The 19851-nt window shown below is 42.0% G+C and overlaps 1 protein-coding gene across 1 annotated transcript in view; it reads left to right on the top strand.

Annotated features, from left to right (window-relative positions):
- The first annotated feature begins 528 nt into the window (after positions 1 to 528).
- The window catches only part of HHLA1 (HERV-H LTR-associating 1), a 36812-nt gene continuing 17489 nt past the window's right edge, over positions 529 to 19851 (top strand). The window contains exons 1-10 of the mRNA XM_042464468.1: positions 529 to 565; positions 1173 to 1235; positions 6540 to 6620; positions 7659 to 7742; positions 7871 to 7954; positions 11742 to 11825; positions 13841 to 13897; positions 15749 to 15835; positions 16882 to 16982; positions 18083 to 18227. Coding sequence (XP_042320402.1) covers positions 529 to 565; positions 1173 to 1235; positions 6540 to 6620; positions 7659 to 7742; positions 7871 to 7954; positions 11742 to 11825; positions 13841 to 13897; positions 15749 to 15835; positions 16882 to 16982; positions 18083 to 18227 — 823 coding nt within the window. The remainder of the gene's footprint in view (positions 566 to 1172; positions 1236 to 6539; positions 6621 to 7658; positions 7743 to 7870; positions 7955 to 11741; positions 11826 to 13840; positions 13898 to 15748; positions 15836 to 16881; positions 16983 to 18082; positions 18228 to 19851) is intronic.

Here is a 19851-nt window from a genome sequence, read left to right as displayed (position 1 = left end):
TATGTATGTATATAAATATAAGTATTTAAAAATCTGTACAACTGAAATCCAAAACACTTTGGGTCCCTAGCATTTCAGATAAAGAAGACTCAACCTGTAGTAATGTGATCTTCTGTCGATACATCCTCACTTCATCAGGTGCATCTGAAAATTCAGGTGCAGTACAGGGCTATTTCTATGCTCACAGTTTAGAACAATCTGGCACTTATTTTAGGATAGATTAGGAGAGGAGCACATTTACATAGATACCAGCTGTAACCACCCAAAATTAACTGAATGCAAAAACTATTCTATTCTATTCTATTTATTTATTTATTTATTTATTATTTCATTTCTATACCACCTTTCTCCCAAAAAAGAGACCCAAGGCAGCTCACAAAACAAAAACTCATGTTATGTTGCAATTATAACTGGGGCTGCTACATATATTGAGTCACATCATTTTTTTCCCCTGAAGGCATTTTCCATAAGCAGAAGTCTGATTCCAAAATGCCATGGTTTCCTCTGCATGGTGCTGTTAATGTACCCATGGCCTTATTGTTCTTCCTCTTTGTTTCCAACTTAGGTAAGTAACTGTATTTATATACAGTAAGTCTTCACATCATAATGTTTCAGCCCCTCTCACATTTGTGTCATTTTCTTTCTGGGTTGAAATAATTAATAAAATAAGCTAATGAGGCACAGAGGTTGACTCTGAGACTGGACAGGCTTTGCCTCCAATGTAACACTTCAGTTCAACAAGCTTTGGCTACTGGGCAAATGCTCCATGTACTTGTACAGGAGATAAAATTATGCTGATCTATGGATTTTGAAAAATACTTTGTTTATTAATGTCTAGATCCAATTGTTAGTCCTAGCTAGAGTGGCAGTGAATCAGTGGCAATTTGGCAAACTAGTGCTCATGTAGGTTCCATTTGATTCAACAAGTCTACTCTAACTGGGAACTAATGATTGGATTTTTATCCTAAATCTAGGTTAAACTTTCTAAACTACATCTCAGTCCCCAAGCATTTTTCCCAGTTCAAAATTTTTAGAAAATTTATGTTACCCACGCAAGCATCCTCCAACAAGCCTTTTATCCTTTTCTGTCTAGTCATTGAAAATTCAGTTTGAGGTCTTGTTGAAAAATTGATTTTAGGATGTCTGCAACTTTAGTTCAATGTCTTTTGCAGCTGCAACAACAACAAAGGGAGAAAACAGGAAAGAAGACCGGATTGCAGTGTTGGCTACTGCAGGTAAGATTAACAAGGAATTCAGAATTAGTTAATAGGGAGGTCCTCTGGTTGCATAGATTCAATCTCAATTAGAAATTACAGAATGCTGAATGGCACAGCAGCTAGTAGCTTCCTTGTCAGTGGGAAGGTAAATCCATTCCAGGTTTTAGTTCAAAGGAGCTATTCAGGTTGCTGAACCTATTGGGGGGAATTACAGGTCAGCATACTAGTTCACTCCCTTGCATTGTCAACTAAACCCCAGCACCCCAAAAACATGGAAGCCACCATACTTCACGGGTGAATTGTGGGACTGGTTATAAGTCATGATACTATAATCATGTGATTTTCTAGAGCTGTTCTTCATCTGTCACTCAGTTTGTAAGCAATGAAACCAATTTAGGGGGTTGGGGTGGATGGCATATACTTGCACAAATGGTTTTGGGGAATAAATAAAATAAATAAAAATAAAATTTTTATTTGTACCCCGCCCTTCCAAAAGATCAGGGCGGCTAACAAAATGCACCAAAGTGCAAACAGCATACAAGTTAAAAACACATATAACACAAACAGCAATCCATAAAAACAATAAAAAACCCCTTAGCCCAACCTCACGGCCACGAGAGAGGAGGGAGGCCCACAGGATATTTAGTCGGGGAATGCCTGATTAAATAGGAAGGTTTTGAGACCCTTCCTAAATTGGGCCAGGGTGGTAGATGAGCGGAGCTCCGTGGGCAGCGTATTCCAAAGGGCTGGGGCAGCTGTGGAAAAGGATCTTCTGGCTGTGACAGCCAACTTAGCCCCAGGCACCTTCAGGAGTTGCTGCCCAGATGTTCTGAGGGTGCGAGGCGGAATGTACGGGGAGAGGCGGTCCTTCAGGAATCCTGGGCCCAAGCCATTTAGGGCTTTATAGGTAATAACCAACGCCTTATATTGAGCTCGGAAGCGGATGGGCAGCCAATGGAGATCTTTAAGCACAGGTGTTATGTGGCTGGCCCTGGGAGCGCCAGTGACCAGCCGAGCTGCCATGTTCTGCACCATTTGTAGCTTCCGAGTTTGGTATAAGGGTTGCCCCATGTAGAGTACATTACAGAAATCCAGTCTCGAAGTTACCAGAGCGTGTACAACAGTTTCAAGGTCCCTCTGGGCCAGGTATGGGCGCAGCTGGCGAATCAGCCGAAGCTGATAACAGGTACTCTTGACTGTCGCATTCACCTGAGCAGTCAGGTGAAGGGACGAGTCAAGAAGCACCCCCAGACTGCGCACGGAGTCCTTCACGGGGAGCGTGACCCCATTCAGGACAGGTGGAACCACCGACATTCCTGGACCAGAGGAACCTATCACTAGTACCTCCGTTTTCTCTGGATTAAGTTTGAGTCGGTTTTCCCTCATCCAGCCCATTACTGACTCCAGACAGGCCACGAGAGGAGAGACGCCATCCCCAGTCACTGCATCAGTCGGAGACATAGAGAAAATAATTTGGGTGTCATCAGCGTACTGATAACCCCGCGCCCCATGTCTCCGGATGATCTCTCCCAGCGGTTTCATGTAAATGTTAAATAGCATGGGAGACAGAATGGCTCCTTGAGGGACCCCGGTTTTAAGGGCCCGCTCGCTGGAGCACACGTCCCCCAGCTGCACCATCTGGGACCTCCCAGAGAGGTAGGAACGGAACCACTGGAGCGCAGTGCCCCCGATTCCCACCTCAGCCAGGCGCCCCAGAAGGATACCATGGTCTATGGTATCGAAAGCCGCTGAGATGTCCAAGAGCACCAACAGGGACACGCTTCCCCTGTCGATGCTCAGACGGAGATCATCGACCAAGGCGACCATGGCCGTCTCAACCCCGTGACCCGCCCGGAAGCCAGTTTGAAATGGGTCCAGATAATCCGTTTCATCCAAGACCGCCTGAAGCTGGATCGCAACCGCCCTCTCAATCACCTTACCCAAGAATGGCAGCAGCGAAACTGGCCGATAATTATTATGTACCAGCGGGTCAAGGGAGGGCTTTTTTAGGATCGGTCTTACTATGGCCAATTTAAGATCCGATGGAAATCGCCCATCCCTGAGAGATGTATTAATTATCCGGCGTAACAAAAGTGTCACCGCCGGTCCCCCCTGGGCCGCTAACCATGAGGGACAGGGATCCAGAGAGCAGGTTGTCTTCCGAACACTTCCAAGGATCTTGTCCACATCCTCGGTACTCACCAACTCAAACTGATCCAGTATAACATAGTCCACGGAGGCTCTGGACACTTCTACCCTAGGTTCTGCCATAACGTCGGCGTTCAGACCTTCGCTAATACGAGAAGTTTTATCCACGAAAAAGTCGTTAAACAAGTCACAGCAGGCCTTAGAAGGTTCAAGGATCTGGTTCAGGGCGGGAGGGAGCTGAGTTAGCTCCCTGACCACCCTGAACAACTCTGCCGGACGCGACTCCGCGGACGCAATACGAGCACCATAGAACGAGTTCTTTGTTGCTCGTATTGCCTCTCCGTAGTCCTTTAACAGTCGGTCTAGGAGAGTCTTGTCGTTTAAGCAAAGGTGTTTCCGCCAACGGTACTCTAGCCGTCGCAGAACCCGCTTCCTCGCCCGGAGATCTTCCGTATACCAGGGTTTACGATTGGAAGCGGGCCTGAGAGGGCGCTTGGGAGCGATTCTGTGTATAGCCCCAGAAAGACCGGTATTCCAGATACCGGTAAGGGCATCAACAGAGTCGCCGTCATTTCCAACCGTGAGCCCCTCTAAGGCTTCTTGGAACCTCTCAGGTTCCATCAGCCTTCGAGGGTGGACCATTCTAATAGGTCCGCCACCCCCGGGGGGGATCTGGGTAGAAGCCTTGATTTTCGCCTCTACCAGGAAATGATCCATCCATGACAGGGGGGAAATATTAGCTATTTCCACCCACGGATTTTCCGCCTCCGAACAGAAGACCAAATCGAGAGTATTACCCGCACAATGCGTAGGACCCTGTATCAGCTGGGACAGGCCCAAGGCCGCCATGGTTTCCATGAATTCCCGAGCCGCACCAGATGGAACAGAGCTGGCCGTGAGGGAGATGTTGAAGTCACCCAGGACAAGAAGCCTGGGCGTCTCCAACATCAGCTCAGCAACCAGCTGTGTCAGCTCGTTAAGACTTCAGTTCTCTAATAAGTGAATCCCATTCTATAAAAAGATCATGATTTGTTAACTTATTGAGCCAATAAGAAATGTAATGCCAAAATATAAAAATGCAATTATATGTAATCCTACTTCTGTTCAGTACAAGCTTCTGCCATTACAACAACCACCGCCACCTCTAACCAGAACTGGGCTGGCTAATATGTAATTTAGTTGTATGACCACAGAAACCTCTAGGAATCTCTAAAATGTCAAAAAATATGTCACCAGACTCATGACCACCAGAGCTGTACTATAAAGGACATTGTGAAGGAGTGTTGATAAAGCAAATCTTAGGATCCTAAGTAAACTCTGCCACACAGTCCCCAGAGGCTTGCATACTTTCCCTAAGCAATCCCAAACAGCTAAATGGCATTGAGTCCCACAAACATCTTCCAGCACCTACTCACCCTTCCCAACACACCAGGCTGATTCTAACATGGCTCCAGAGCAGCTAAGCAAGCTTTGATATTGCTGAGAGATCATTATGAGATATACACATAAGTATAATGCATAACTGGAGAGATAGTTTTATAATCATGGCAGTAAGGAGAACCATGGAGTATTGGTTACCCCACAAGCTATTTCTCATTTCAAATGGTCTGTATAGGCCTCTTAGGCTGAAAATGTTACTGCTCAGTGCTAGGATGGTGAATGGAAAAACATCCCTGAAGCTGGAGGTGGTGGGGTGCTGGTGGTCACCTCTCCCAGCTTCGTCCATTTGGGTTCTCTGTAGAGCAGCAGGCAAGGCTGAGTGGATGGGGAGGCAGAGTTGTGGTGATCTATTGAAACTCCTTATCCCTTACCAGGTGCCTTGTTCCACAGTGTGCTGGGTTCAAGTATGTATTTTTGAAGATGTGTGGCCAGGACAAATTAGAGATTCTGTTGGTGTACTGCCCATCCCACTACTCAACAGTCTCCCTTCTGGAGCTGGTTGAGTTAGTCTTGGTGGTGGTGTTGTAGTCCCCTTGGGTAGTTGTACTGGGGGACTTCAACATCCATGCAGAGACTGTTCTGTCAGGAGCAGTTCAGGACTTCATGTCCACCATGACAACCATGGGGCTGTCCTAAGTAACATCTGGTGCCACCCATGCTGCAGAACACAATCTAGACCTGATTTTCTGTTCTAGGCAGAATGACAGTGAACCAGGTAGGATCCCCAAACAGTGCCCTTTAAGAGATTTGGGACTTCAGCTCCCAGAAGCCTCAGCCATGTTGGCCAATAGTCTGGGATTCTGGGAGCTGAGGTCCAAAAACCCTTAAAGAGCACAGTTTGGGGACCACTGGGTTAGACTAACTGGGACTTGGAAGCTCTGCAGGGGTGGGGGATGGAATCCTGATGGCTCTTGGGGAGTTTCCTATTGTCTTGACAGGTAAGCCTGTCAAGCTCTGGCTGTTCTCTGGATTAGAGAAATAATCAAAGAGGTGGACACAATTAACCCTAAACCTCTTCTCCCACAAAGTGGAGCCAAGTGAGCTCCATGGTTTGCTAGGGAGTTGGTGGTGATGAAATGATTGCAATAGCAAGTGATGATAGCAGAATACTCTGAATGAGTCCAACAGAACATAGGATATTGCTCATTGGAAGGCCGATGCTGTAGCAATAGCGGCAGCAAAGAAATTATACTTCTCTGTTATCATTGCGTTTGCACAGTGTCATTCAGTTCAACTGTCTTGAGTGGTCAAGGGCTTTTTACACTCTGGCTCAGAATAATATAAAAAATGGCCACTCAACAGCTTGCTATGCTGAATTTTCAAGACACTTTGCAGGAAAAAAAATTGCTCAGATCCACTTTGACTTGCATGCTGTCCTTGAGACAGGTGCAGCGGATGTAATCATGCCACCTGCTTGTCCTGCATGACTGGATATGTTTCAGCTTATGCAGTCTTGTCCTTCCTGGTTCCTGATAGCAGCCCAAGGGGGTATTGGGATTGGTGAATGCCTCACTGTGGCAAGGGAGGTTTCCATCCTGCCTAAGCATGATTTTCTTGCGTTGGAGGGGGGGGGGTCCCTGGTACAGCCACAGCCACTGGGGATACATGGCAACAGTAAAATATCCTTCATCTCTTACATTTTGTTGATGAAATAAGCTTTTTGAGACATTTGATTTCGGTGGTCTTGTAACACTGAATGTCAGCACTTATCAGAAATGGCTTCTTCTTTTCCAGAGCTGCCTGCTAAATCACTTGATTTGGCAGCAATTAACCTGACTGAGCTGGTTAATGGGATGCTAAATACAGCTCTCAAAGGTAGCTGCACCTTCCTCTTACCTACTTCATTTTATTTATTAATTATATATAGCACTTGGATGTTTTAGAGTTGGCATTAACACTTGAATGTTTAATTGTTAAAGAAAATCAATTTGCTAACATTTAGACACAAATAAAATGGATAAAATCCATGTTAATCATTTGATATATTGATTAACATTGAATCATTACATTAAAAAATCATTTAAATCAGTATGGCCTGTTACAGACAGCCAAAATAAAGCTGCTTCGAGTCACTTTGGAGGTATGGTGTTTCAATGATGCATGCGTTCAAAGAGTCCAGAAGCCACACCAAAGCCACGCTCCAGTCTGGAGCGTCCCTTTGGTGCGACTTCTGGACTCTTAGGACACATGCATCATTGAAACACCATACCTCCACTGTGACTCGAAGCAGCTTTATTTTGGCAGTCTGTAACAGGCCTAAAATACCTATAAAAATGCGGTGGTGGAGAAAGCTTAATGCCCCACAGCCTTTTCTGTACCTTCAAGTGGGGCAGCACAATAAGGTCCTGCTACTATTATTGATGCAAAATTCAACTCCCATTTCAGTTAGTTTTTGTACAGGAATACTATCTTGTTCACTGTTGAAAGTGTCAGAGTATCTGGGGCCAAATATGTTAATAACAGAAAAGGTGAGGCTGTGATTATTCAGGAATGGTTTTGTTGAAATTACTTTTGAGGAGGTATAAGCTCAGCTGAGGTTTGTAATCACAGATATGTCCACCCTACACTGAAGCTACATTTAAGACAAACTGTTTTTTTTAATATATCAAAAAATTTAAAAGATTTTGATTTTGATTTCCATACATCCCTTTGTCTAATTTCTAAATACTGTACCTGTGCAGCCTATTTCATTTTGCTTCCTCCTCTTCTTTTGTCACAATATCCAACTTGAAGAATGTGGACCCCAACTCAATAGTTTTATTTACACCTATCTCACTGTCATGATAGCTTTGGGGATCAACGCTCTTTATTCAACTAAGCTAGATTGATTAATTTTTGCCTATATTTCCACAGGCACCAATAAATTTTTCTCTTTGCTGAGTATCACATCTTACAGCTCGTATGCCTTCCACAAGGTTTCCATAGTCATCTACAACAGTAAGTTATTTTTGGAAAAAGTATTGTCAAACAACTTAGACAATAATTTTTCCATACCCTCCTTTGTCTAATTTCCAAATACCCATGCAGCCTATTTCATGTTGCTTTCCCCTCTTCTTTTGTCACAGTATCCAACTTGAAGAACGTTGACCCCACCAAATTCCCCATGAGGTACTGCTATTGCTTAAACAACAGAACAAATGACTTAACAGGTGAGTCATAGGACAAAATTGGTACCCATTATCTGGAAGATGTTACTGAAGCAGTTGAGGAAGACAACAATCTTTTAGCATCTACTCATGCAGAGGCAATATATTGTTTCTTACACATAATGGGGCAATGGAATGAAAGCAAAATTATTAATTCTTTCTTTTCTACCATGCCTTAAACAACAACAACAACAACTACAATTTCTTACCTGCCTCTCCACAAGGCTTGAGGTGGAGTAAAACACAAATTAAAATGTAATAATAATAATAATAATAATAATAATAATAATATTTATTATCATTTCTTTCCCGCCTCTCCTCAAGGCAGGCTACAGCATGTTAAACTACAAAACACAATTAAAAATTCATAAACCCACAGTTAAAATGCAAGACTGTAAAACCATTAAAATACACTCATAATCATTTAAAAAATGATTTAAAATTGACTGGATAGGCCTACTGGAAGAGATATGTCTTTAATGCTGTTTTAAATGCAGTCAGCTTTTCAACTGTTGTATCTATTCTGGCAAGTCATTCCACAGTCTGGGAGCAGCAGACAAAAGGGTCCTCTGGGCAACCATTCCCAGTCTAGTCCTGGCAGTTAGAGCAAACATTTTCCAGTTACATATAGCTAACTAAGGAGAGTTACAGACTGCCGAAAAGCGGCGCTCTGCCGCCGCGGTCAGTTGCTGCATCCAGGAACCGCAGCAGCCAAACTGTGCGGTTCCTGGATGCAGCAAAGAAGAAGCGCCAAAATGGCGCTTCTACTTGTGCCCTGGATGGGACGCCGCGAGGCGCTACTCGCGCATTCACGGTGTCACATCCGGGGCATGACGTGCGGATGCTATGCGTCTGATACGTCAAAATGGCGGCGCCCATGTGTATAGGGCACCGCCATTATTACACCCTCGGCCAACCCCTAGCACGTGACGGGGGTGCCGCAAAGGCCCGTTTGTAAAAGGCCTATGTTTAAAAAGACACACAAGATTAAAATGACCACTACATATTAATATCATGCAGATCAAAACATCCTGAATTAAAATTCAAAGTTTAAAATCATCTGAATCAACTGCATGACAGTTGCCAGTATAGTTCTGATCAATTGAATTAAATGTCCCTCAGTGGACCTGAGTGCATGGAATAGATTATATGGAAAAAGATGATCCCATAAGTAACTTGGATCTAAACCATGTAGGTCTTTAAAGATAATAACCAATACTTTGTACATAGACTGGAAGCTAACCAGCAGCCAATGGTGATTGTAATATAGGTGTGATATACTCACTCCTAGATGTACCAGCTATCAACTTGGCTATCGTATTTGACCAAACTTGTCCCCTCCCCATTTGAGTTTTGCCATCAAGTACACTATACAAAACAAAATAATTTTCTCACAGCTGATTAACTTGCACAGTTTCCTTCTGCTAGTGACGAGAAGAAAATGCTTTAAAGGATGTTGATGGCCTTGCCACCACCTACTTGAAAAATTCTGTTCAGACTTTGTGGTCAAAATACTACTTGAAGCTTCTGTAATATAAATCTTCAGTCACAGAGTTATGGGGCACTTGTGCCACACAACCTTTCTACAGAAACCTGGCAATGTACAACCAATAATAACCCAGCTCAGATAGGCCCATTGAATTAATTGAGGCATGGTGAGTCAGCATGCAGGTAAATGCAGTCGACTCCATGACACTGTCCAGATGGCTTTGCTTTAGCTGAAACTAAGAATAGTGTTCCCTGTAACATTTCACATGAAAACCATGATAGGTGTGGCCAAGCAACAACAGTGTGGTCAAGATGACAAAAGTTTTTAATGAGGAGAAACACACACGCTAAGACTGGTTGCAGCAGTTTGCTTTTGGCTAGAGCCACTGGGGAGGATAAGACTTTGCCCCCTCTTGTCCTCTTCCCCTAATAAGGCTGCTGACACACTGCAGAAATAAAGCAGTTTGACATCACTGTAACTTCCACAGTTCCATAATATGGAATTCTGGGATTTGTAGTGAGATTTATTTATTTCTGCTTTATGCCAGCAGCCTGAGTTCACCAAGAATCAATTATTTTTCTCTTTGAACTAGTTTGTAGCAATTAAAGTTAACTGACGACAAAATGGGAAAATGGGAGGAGGAGAGAAAAACCTGGACATTTTAAAAGCAACTGAAAAAGTAGGACAACGGAGGATTAATAGGGACTATCGCTACCAAATCAGGACCGCTGGAGAGTATGCAATAGGATTTAGGCCCATGTTTAACGCTTGTGTATCTTTGGTAACTCACTCGATATATCCATAAACTGAATATATCTGTTGACAGTGGCTAATAAAATACAACTGGATGTGTGTCACCAACAGGATTTCAGTCAATGAATGTTCATAGTAGGTTAAGGTCTTGCTTTTCCTGAAGTGGTAAACACATGTCTGGTTTCTGCCACTTCAGATTTAGAGATGAGAAAATGTTTTGGTGACTTTAAAAGTACCTATCGAAACTACCCATTCTGTACTTCCTGAGACTCATGAGCCTCAAATAATGGCATGTTTGAAAAACATGCAGTACATGCATCCATTTTATAAAAAAGGCATATGGCTAAGATGTACTGTACAGGATTGGGGAAATGTGTTGATTAATGGGGACAATGCATACACAAATGTGTATATTACAGAAAATGCATCAGTGACATAAATCCAACAGTTTATCCAAACTAGAGAAGATCCATTAAATCAGCAAGAATTTATTAGGTCAACACATATGTATGTTTCATTGGTTCAGTAGGTTTGCCCCACTTAGGGTTGACAATTGGATTTATGTGTACAAATTTCCAGGTGGTAAGAAGAAAATCAAACCAATACATGTAAATGATGGGATGACAACATAGGTGGCATATTGAGAAAAATAGAAAATGGAGAATGAACATTTTTAACATCCCTACTATACAGGCTGAAGCTCTTTTGACCAGGCATCTCAATAATTCAAGACTAGTATAGCAGTGAGATGGTTGGAGTGGATTTTGTGAGATCCAGTTGCTTTCACTGCCTTTGAGGGCTTTTTTTAGGATCAAACTGTAGCAGATACGTGAATAAATAATTGACAAAACTGCTGTACCAAACTTGCTCAGCCTTATGATCAGCCTCAGGGGTCCTATTTATATACCATCAATATCAATTACATTATTGAGCAGCAGAGACAGGGTGTTTTTAGCAATAGTGTTACAGTATTTTTGCACAGATTTTCTGGCCTTTTCTAGTCCAGCTTTTAAAAGGATCCTTGACAGTCTTTTGTTGTGCTCTCTTTTTAATTAAGATGTTGAGCTGGGTTGTTAGTTTGTTAGAGAAAATGGACTCTAGGTCTGTTAATTTAGCATTCTGTCTCCCATCACTGCTTTTTTTAAAATAAAAGTGGCATTTTAAGTGCCTGCTCCTTCTGCTCCTGCTCCTGTTCCTTCTTCTACTTCAAGGTGTAATTCAAAGATATAGCCATGTTAGTCTGTACAAGCAGTATGTAGAGAGGCCTTGTAGCACCTTTGAGACTAACTAAAACAAAGAGGTTGGCAGCATGAACATTCATAGACTTCAGTCTACTTTCTCAGATGCATATAGTGAAGCAAAAACCAGAGAGGAACATATGTATGCCACTGGTATGTGAGAATGTCAATTCAAAATCCTTTGTATATGGAAATGAAGAATCAAGTTTTTAAAGGGTGTGTATGTAGAGTGGCCTTTAACATCTGGTCACAAAATGGAATTTCTGAAAGTCTCAGTTAGCTTGTAAGAACATTTGTTTTCTTTGTCTAGATTTTACCGCTTTGCTGGTTGATATTGTTGGAAACACCACCAATTATCTGACCGAAATTTTCAAGTCTACTTCAATTTTGTCTGGTAAGAGTGGTTGCTAGTTGTAACTGGCACATTTTACACCTGGCTCAATAAATATCTCTGTTTTGAGAGTTGTGGTTCAAATAACATCTCCCCCCCAAAAGCTTTTCTGACTTCTGCTCATATGTTAGCATATTAACTTATAGTCAAATTCAAGAGAAAGTTTAATTTAAGTCAGACTTGTTTGAGTGACAAAAGAATTCCCCTACCAAGGATGTTAGAAAAAAGGTGCCCTAGGAAACTGCAGGGAGGCATGAGATTATCTGTCAAAGTCAACAGTGTTCTGACCTGTAAACATGTCTTTCATCTCCAAACTCTCAATTAATTTTTTTGGAAACATGTGACAGGGCCTTCATGAATGGTGATGTTCCCTTATTTGTTGGAGTTCCCCAGGGCTCTGTTCTGGGTCCGCTTCTGTTTTCTCTCTACACCCTGTCCTTAGGAAAACTCATCAGCTCTTTTGGTTTTTTCCTACCATCTGTATGCTGATGACACCCAGCTGTATCTTTCTGCCCCTGACCTTTCTCCAAGGCTTGAACAGCAAGTCTCGTCTTGCCTTACAGCTGTCTCGCAGTGGATGCGCCATCGGCGTTTGAAGCTCAACATGTCCAAGACAGAGCTTCTTGTCTTTCTTCCTAAGCCCACCCTTCAACACACCTTTTCTGTCTCTGTGGACATTTCAATTCAACCAGTCCAGCAAGCCCACAGTCTTGGTTTTATCTTTGATTCTTCTCTGTCGTGTATCCCTCAGATCCAAACCACAGCCAAGGCTTGTAGATTCTTTTTGTACAATATTGCCAAAATCCGACCATATCTCTCCGCCTCTACTGCCAAGATCCTGGTCCATGCCCTAGTGATCTCACGACTGGATTACTGTAACGTCCTCCTGGCTGGGCTTCCTCTTTCTCACCTCTGTCCTTTAATCTCTGTCCAGCATTCAGGCATTATCACTTCCACCCACCGCTCTGACCACATCTCTCCTGTGTTGGCATCCCTTCACTGGCTCCCTCTCCCTTTCCGCATTTAGTATAAGCTCCTGCTGTCGACATTCAAAGCCCTCCATGGACTGGCCCCTCCTTACTTATCAGACCTTCTTTCTCCTCACCTTCCCACTCGGGCCCTCCGTTCTGGTAGTCAAGGGTTCCTGTCTCAGCCCAGGATTTCCTCTGCCCCATCCTGGATTCTCCCCTTTTCACTTGCTGCCCCTCACTCCTGGAACCTTCTTCCCCCACAAGCAAGAGCCATCACTTCTTTAACTAGCTTCAAAACGGAGTTGAAAACCATCCTGTTCAGAGAAGCCTTCCCAGTCATTGCATAATTGTCGCTTACTATTTGATGTTCTTTTGGTGCCTGTTTATCAAACCATTTCCTGTATTGCTATGTACTGTATATGCATTATCCTACTTGAGAGTATGTATTTTCCCTGGAAAATGATTAACCATCCATTATGAAGCCAAGCTCTCCCTCCAGTCCATCTGCCTTGGTCCAGGCCTCGGAGGTAGAGAGGAACTGCTGGACCTCTTACCCTTTCCCGCCACCACTCCCTTCTCCTTCTGTGTCATGTCTTTTCAGATTGTAAGCCCGAGGGCAGGGAACCGTCTAACTAAAAAGATTGCATGTACAGCACTGTGTAAATTTACAGCGCTTCATAAATAAAGGTTAATAATAATAATAATAAATTAATTTCTGCATTTGTTTGGGACCCAATTTAACTAATCTTAAACTAATAGGGGTTTCAGTATGGTGAAGTGGGTTGAATGCGGGAATAGGATTCTGGGAAATCAGGGTTTGAATTCACCATTGAGTCATGGAATCCCACTGAGTGAACTTGGGCAAGTCACACTCCCTCAGCCTCAGAGGAAGGCAATGGCAAACTATCTCTGAATAAATCTAGGTTTGTTTGTTTGTTTGTTTGTTTGTTTTTAAAACTGTATGATAGGGTTGTCATATGTTGAAGTCAACTTGAAGGTACATAACAATGCCAAATTAAGCCAATGAAACATCTGTCTTTCTTTCAGTGAGCCAGAGTAACAACACAGACTGTGTCTATATTTGTGTTATGTCAGGCCGCACAGGTAAGCAGAAAGTCTCCTCTTCTTTCCCAAGAATATTTCTTAGAGCCAATCTACACACACATATAGCCTTTCTTGGAGTCTACCACTCTAAATGGAACATTGCATGCTTGAATCCCTCCCCAGTGTCAAGCCAAAATGTCAAATAATAATAATAATAATAATAATAATAATAATAATAATGTGCCTGTTCTGACTTGCCAGTGTTCTTTGTCTAGACGGCGTATTGACATGAGAGAGACATTTCAGCATGAGACTGTGTCACCACTGCTCTCAAACAAAAATTCACCAAACAGTGGTACCTTTATTGACCAAACAAAATGCACAATATACTTGTTGCAAACTTTCGAAGCTCCACTAGCTTCTTCATCAGACAAGATGTTTCATACCAAACAGGATTAAAATTAGAGACATTAGTAAGATGCCTGCATTTTGTTGTTTCTGTCCTTAGTTAAGATGGTATGTGGACAGTATCTTTAGCAGGCTGGCCCCTATTCCTCTGGCAATGCAGCCATTGGGCAAAGTCCAGGAAATTTTGCATGTGTAGAAAAAACAGTCACTCCCACTGCTCTTTGTCATCCAGAAGGAAAAAACATAGGCCAAAATCCAGTTGGGTCCTTGTACAAATGGAAGAGAGCCAGCATGGTGTAGTGGTTTGAACATTGGACTATAACTCTGAAAACCAGAGTTCAGTTCCCAACTTGGCCATAGAAACCCACTGGGTTTCCTTGGGCAAGTCACACACTCTCTGTCCCAGAAAACCCCATAATAGACTTAGGGTTACAACCATATGTTGGAAACAACTTGAAGGCACACAACAACAACAATACCAATGGAAGACACCCATCAGATGATCTCTTCTCCCTGTGCTGACTTCACATTCTTAGAATTCTATCCATCTCATCCGCTTCTGCACACAGGTTTCCCAGGTCACAACTATTCCAGGACTTGAGATTTCAGGGCTAGATCTTGAAACCTAGTGAAGAACCCTTCTGATGTTTAAGAGGGTAGGCTCTGCTGATGTTTCAGGGGGGCAGATCCAGCAATATCATTAAACATGATACATTAAATATCAACCACAATTGCAAAGAGCATGTCAAAAAAAACACCAACTGAAACAAATAAGTAAACTATATTCCTGCCGCATGCACACATTTGAAGGCAGCTCTCTTGCCCTGACATTCCTCTCCCTTACCCTTCAGTGGGGGGTAGAAGGGTGTCTCCTGGACCCAAAATACCCAGTCTGGTTCAACTATGGACACCAAATGGATTTGGGTCTATTTGGCAGATGGATGGCAGACCACCAGGGATCTCCAAGCAGAGATAGAAGGGGAACCTACTGCCTGAAATGCTGGAGAAATGATGTCAGACAGATATTGCAATACTGGATTAAGATGGACCAATGTTCTTGATAATTTTAGCGCTGGTTTTTGCATTCCTTTATGGGTTGGAGATTCCCTTCCCTTGCTTTTTGGAGAAAGGAGATGAGATAGCATCTGCTATCTTCTGAGATAGCAGAAGGTAGATGTCATCTATCTAGCTCTTTCAGCATTCATTTCTGGTTTTAGGGGTTAGCGTTGGAAAAGAATAGTCAAAGCTGCTGGTTGCTGGCTCTGATGTGAGTGAAGTGGTGGATCGACATCAAGTTTTAGTGTAAAAGCTAATGATGCTGTCCAAGGTGATGAATGTATTTTGGGGAATAGAATTTGGCATCCTTTAAAGTTCACATTAAAAGCTGGGATGGATGCAGTTTAATTACTACCCAAGATACCCTGGTTGCTGATCACAGTGATCATTTATCTGAATGTTCTCTGATTTTCAACAGTCTCTCTTGAGTCCATTTTTCTTCCTTAGGCAGAAATCTGTCCGACTTATGGGAAGCAATAGAGAAATCTCCAGTTATTAATTACACTTTTTCGGGTAATGTGTCTGATCTCCTGGGTGAGTATATTGTGAATGAATTAACTAAGTGTGAGCTGTTGAATATCAAAAACAGTAACTGAGTTAAAAAGAATAGGAATACAGGCGGAGTCTCTCTTATCTGGAATTCCAAAATCCCAATATCCCCAGTTCCAAAATTGTCTATATAGGTAGCTGAAATAGTGAGACCTTTGCATTCTGATTGTTCAATGTACCCAACCTTTGTTTCATGCACAAAATTATGAAAAATATTGTGTATAACATTACCTTCAGGATATGTGTATAAGGTGCACATGAAGCATAAAGGAAATTAATGTTTAGAATTGGGTCCCATCGCTAAGATACCTCATTATGTATAGACAAATATTCCAAAATCCAAAAAATACAAAATACAAAACACTTTTGGTCCCAAGCATTTTGGATAAGGGACACTCAAACTTTACTCTTTTATTTAGAAGGTAACACAAGGGCCCATTCAGCACAAGGGCCCATTAGTGTTGCAGAGGCATCAATTTTCTGCAATCAGCTGGACACACAGTTTAAATAGTGGGTCAAAGCCTACTTTTTATGCTTATGCTATCTTGCAATGTCCTTCCCCATAGGAAATTTCCCTCTAGAATAGTTTTTTGTGGGTTTTTCGGGCTATGTGGCCATGTTCTAGAAGAGTTTATTTCTGACATTTTCCGGCATAAACTCTCTAGAACATGGCCACATAGCCCGAAAAACCCACAAAAAACTATGGATGCCGGCCATGAAAACTTTCAACTTCACATTCCCTCTATAATGTTTAATTATAAGTAACTGTGAGCCAAACATCTTCAGTAATGTTAGTTACAAGTACATCCCATTCAGGAAAGATCTTCCGTAATGTTAGTTAGGAGTTTTCTGCTTGCAGAATCTGTCTTTGTTATTGCTCCCATTCAGGGTGGCTGGAACATTGCTGATGATTAAACTGCCCATTAAATAATTAACTTCTGCTCCCTTTCGTTGTTTATCTCCCCTCCCCTTTGATTATGGCCACTACATTTTCTCATTTGAACTAATTATCTGTCTCTTCTTCCCCAAAGATTTAAACTTGATCTTTCCTGGTTGGAAGCCTTTACGGGAAGATGCTGACAAGGTTTTAAGTGATACTGCAAAGGGTACATGGACATTTAAAAGTGAGCAAGTATCCTCCTAATCTTTTTTTTTTTTATTTTATTAAAACTGTCTAGTTTACAATTAGTTGACTAATGAATTTGTTTTAATGGAAGTTATTAGAATTACTGACAAAAGAAAGCTGAAGGTTTAGGGTCTTTTCAAAAAGACTTAGAAAATTTTATATTGGTAACTTTCAAATGACATTAGTGGCTCTCCAGCAGGCAAAGGAATGTGTCACAAGATGAACCGAATTAAAAATTTTGAAATAAATCTAATTTAAAATATTGCATCCACTACTCTCTTGGCTCTCAAGTGAAGGAGTCCTGCGTTCCGTGGATGCCCTTCCCTTCTGCCGATATATGAGCAGTAACATACTTTTGAGAGAAGGAGAGGTGCAAGTTGGAGCAGCTGTGGGACTCAGATATTCTGGGCTGTCCATGGAGCATCCTGGCCCATGCAGCTATACTGAGAGTTTGCCTAAATGTGTGAGGAAAGAGAAGAAGGTAGCTTCACTACCTCATGTCACTGTCTTTTCTCAAAGAAATAGCCTGACTAGAAAAGTCCCCATTGTAAATGCAGCATGTGTGGAGAAGAGCATTTTCTGTTGTGGCATCCACCATAAGGAATATTCTCCTCATAGTACCTGGAGGGCTTCCAGTGCTGGGTCTTTCTACTATCCATTGAAGAACTAGTGTTTACTCAGACATTTTCCAAATTGTTCACCCTGTCAGCTGCCCCTGGTTTTTAAAGATTTTTTAAAATGGATTTTACCTTGTTTTGTCATTTTTATCCCTTTAAACACAGTTTAATTTTAATTTTTAAAAGTGAAAAGTAGTATATAAATTCTAAATAATCAATTCAGTAATCATTCAAACATTCACTCCAATTATCTATTTTCTACACTTCATCATAGCAGTTTACATCCATGTTTTACTGGGAAAACACTTCAACAGTCATGCCAAGAGAGACACGAATGTTTTTTCTTTTCTTTTTTAATGCATTTCAGCCACAAAGATGCCTATCTGGTCACAGAATGGTCCCTTGAAAGGAAAAGAGATGCACTTGATACATCATCCCATATTTGTAGAGACTGCAAGTTTGAAAGGGTCTGAAATTCCCTTGTTGCAGCTGCCTTCGTGGCTGCAGACTACTGCCTTGAAGCAGTATGAGATTCCTTCAGTTAAGGAATCTTCATCTTCTCCTGCTCCTGCAAACCCACCTCCTGCTCCTGCTGAAAGCTATGAGAGTCCACCGGGAGATCCGACAACACTTAGTAAGTTCTGTGGTTACAAAGGGTAGGGATAAAACAAGTAATTTTAATTTCTTCCCACTCCAAGAAAGTCTTCAAAACAGTGCAGTTTTTCAACCCTATTTACAATTTGGGACTTATTCTGCACAAAATCTGCACATGGTTGTTCTGTGCAGAAAAAAAGTATTTTCTGCATGGGAATAGGAATATCCTTTCCTACACAGGGTAGCATTATTAAAAAATAGTAGTCAGGCATCATTGGTGATCTCCCGAGATATCTGCAAGTAGATCCAGTCTACTCTTTACCCAGCATATTGTTTGATTTTTCTACCACAGCTCCAAAGACACCTGCAAAACCCTTGACTATAACTAGGAAAGGGGAGGAGACCACTTCTCCACAGTTCACCATCTGGCCAAAGACATCTGGTTTGAAAGACTCTGAAGTGTCATCTTTCCAAGTCCCCTCCTGGTTGCATACAGATGCTCCAAAAGCCTGGAAAGTTTCTCCCATCCAAATGGCTCCTTCCTCTGCTCCTTTGACAAGCTATGGCATTCCATCTGGAACACAACCTGTACCTAGTGAGTATCCAAATGCAGGAAGAGGAGAGCTGTCCACCATGGAGATTGTGGCAAGGCTGGCTTTATATAATGGAGGGAGGAACAAATATTCTCCATACTAACTTTAAAGCTTGTTTGTTTATAAATTGTTAATATAAACATTTATTTATTAATGTATGGGCATCTTTACAATACTATCCCATGGTTTGGGATATCTCATAGGTGTCTTTCCATGAGATATCCCAGTTGGGAGTGCTTTAATTGTATATTCCTTCAAGGCAGAGGGTTGGACTGGATGACCCTTGTGGTCTCTTCTGACTCTATTATTCCTCTAGCACATCTGTGTAGAGACAATCAAAACCTTTTCACCAACTTTACTCAGTACGTGTTTGCATTGCTTTGTACAATGGCTGATAACCTACATCAAGGAGACAGAGCACACCTTTACATTCATGGAATTATGCTGTTGTTTTGTCTTCTTAGTAAAGTCTGGCACCGAATGTGGGTCTGCTTCTTCCTGGACAATGTGCAACACATTATCAACCTGCATCCATTCTCAAAGTACAATATGGATAAATGTGAACAGCAAAAATCAGCTTCTGCAGGTGGCTGTTCCTCCTTGGACACAAATGTCCATCCAGATCACTAGAGGAACCTATGCATATATAAGACACCAATTCTGGCTGATGTCTGAAAAATAACCCATTGCTGTTGCTCACCACAAAGTTGAAAAATAATTCATAGTTGTTTCACTGTTCATTGCTTTGTTATTATTTTGCATGCTTTCTGGTTTTTTTGTTTTGTTTTTTGTTTTGTTTTGTTTTTTGAGTAATCAACATTGTTTTGATGGAAAATCTCCATCAAAATGAATCATAGAATCATAGAATCATAGTTGGAAGAAACCGCACGGGCCATCCAGTCCAACCCCCTGCCATGCAGGAAATCCAAATCAAAGCATCCCCAGCAGATGGCAATCTAGCCTCTGCTTAAAGGGGGGGGAGGGATAAAGTGTTTTTAATTGTCATATTTTATATTTTACTGTTGTTAACCGCCCGGATTGGTTTGCCAGAGGGCGGTATACAAATAAATA

This window comes from Sceloporus undulatus, chromosome 4, assembly GCF_019175285.1.
Source record: "Sceloporus undulatus isolate JIND9_A2432 ecotype Alabama chromosome 4, SceUnd_v1.1, whole genome shotgun sequence".
NCBI classification, from domain to species: Eukaryota; Metazoa; Chordata; class Lepidosauria; order Squamata; family Phrynosomatidae; genus Sceloporus; species Sceloporus undulatus.
Note: the sequence above shows the minus strand (reverse complement) of the source record. Positions and strands in the feature narration are given on the sequence as shown.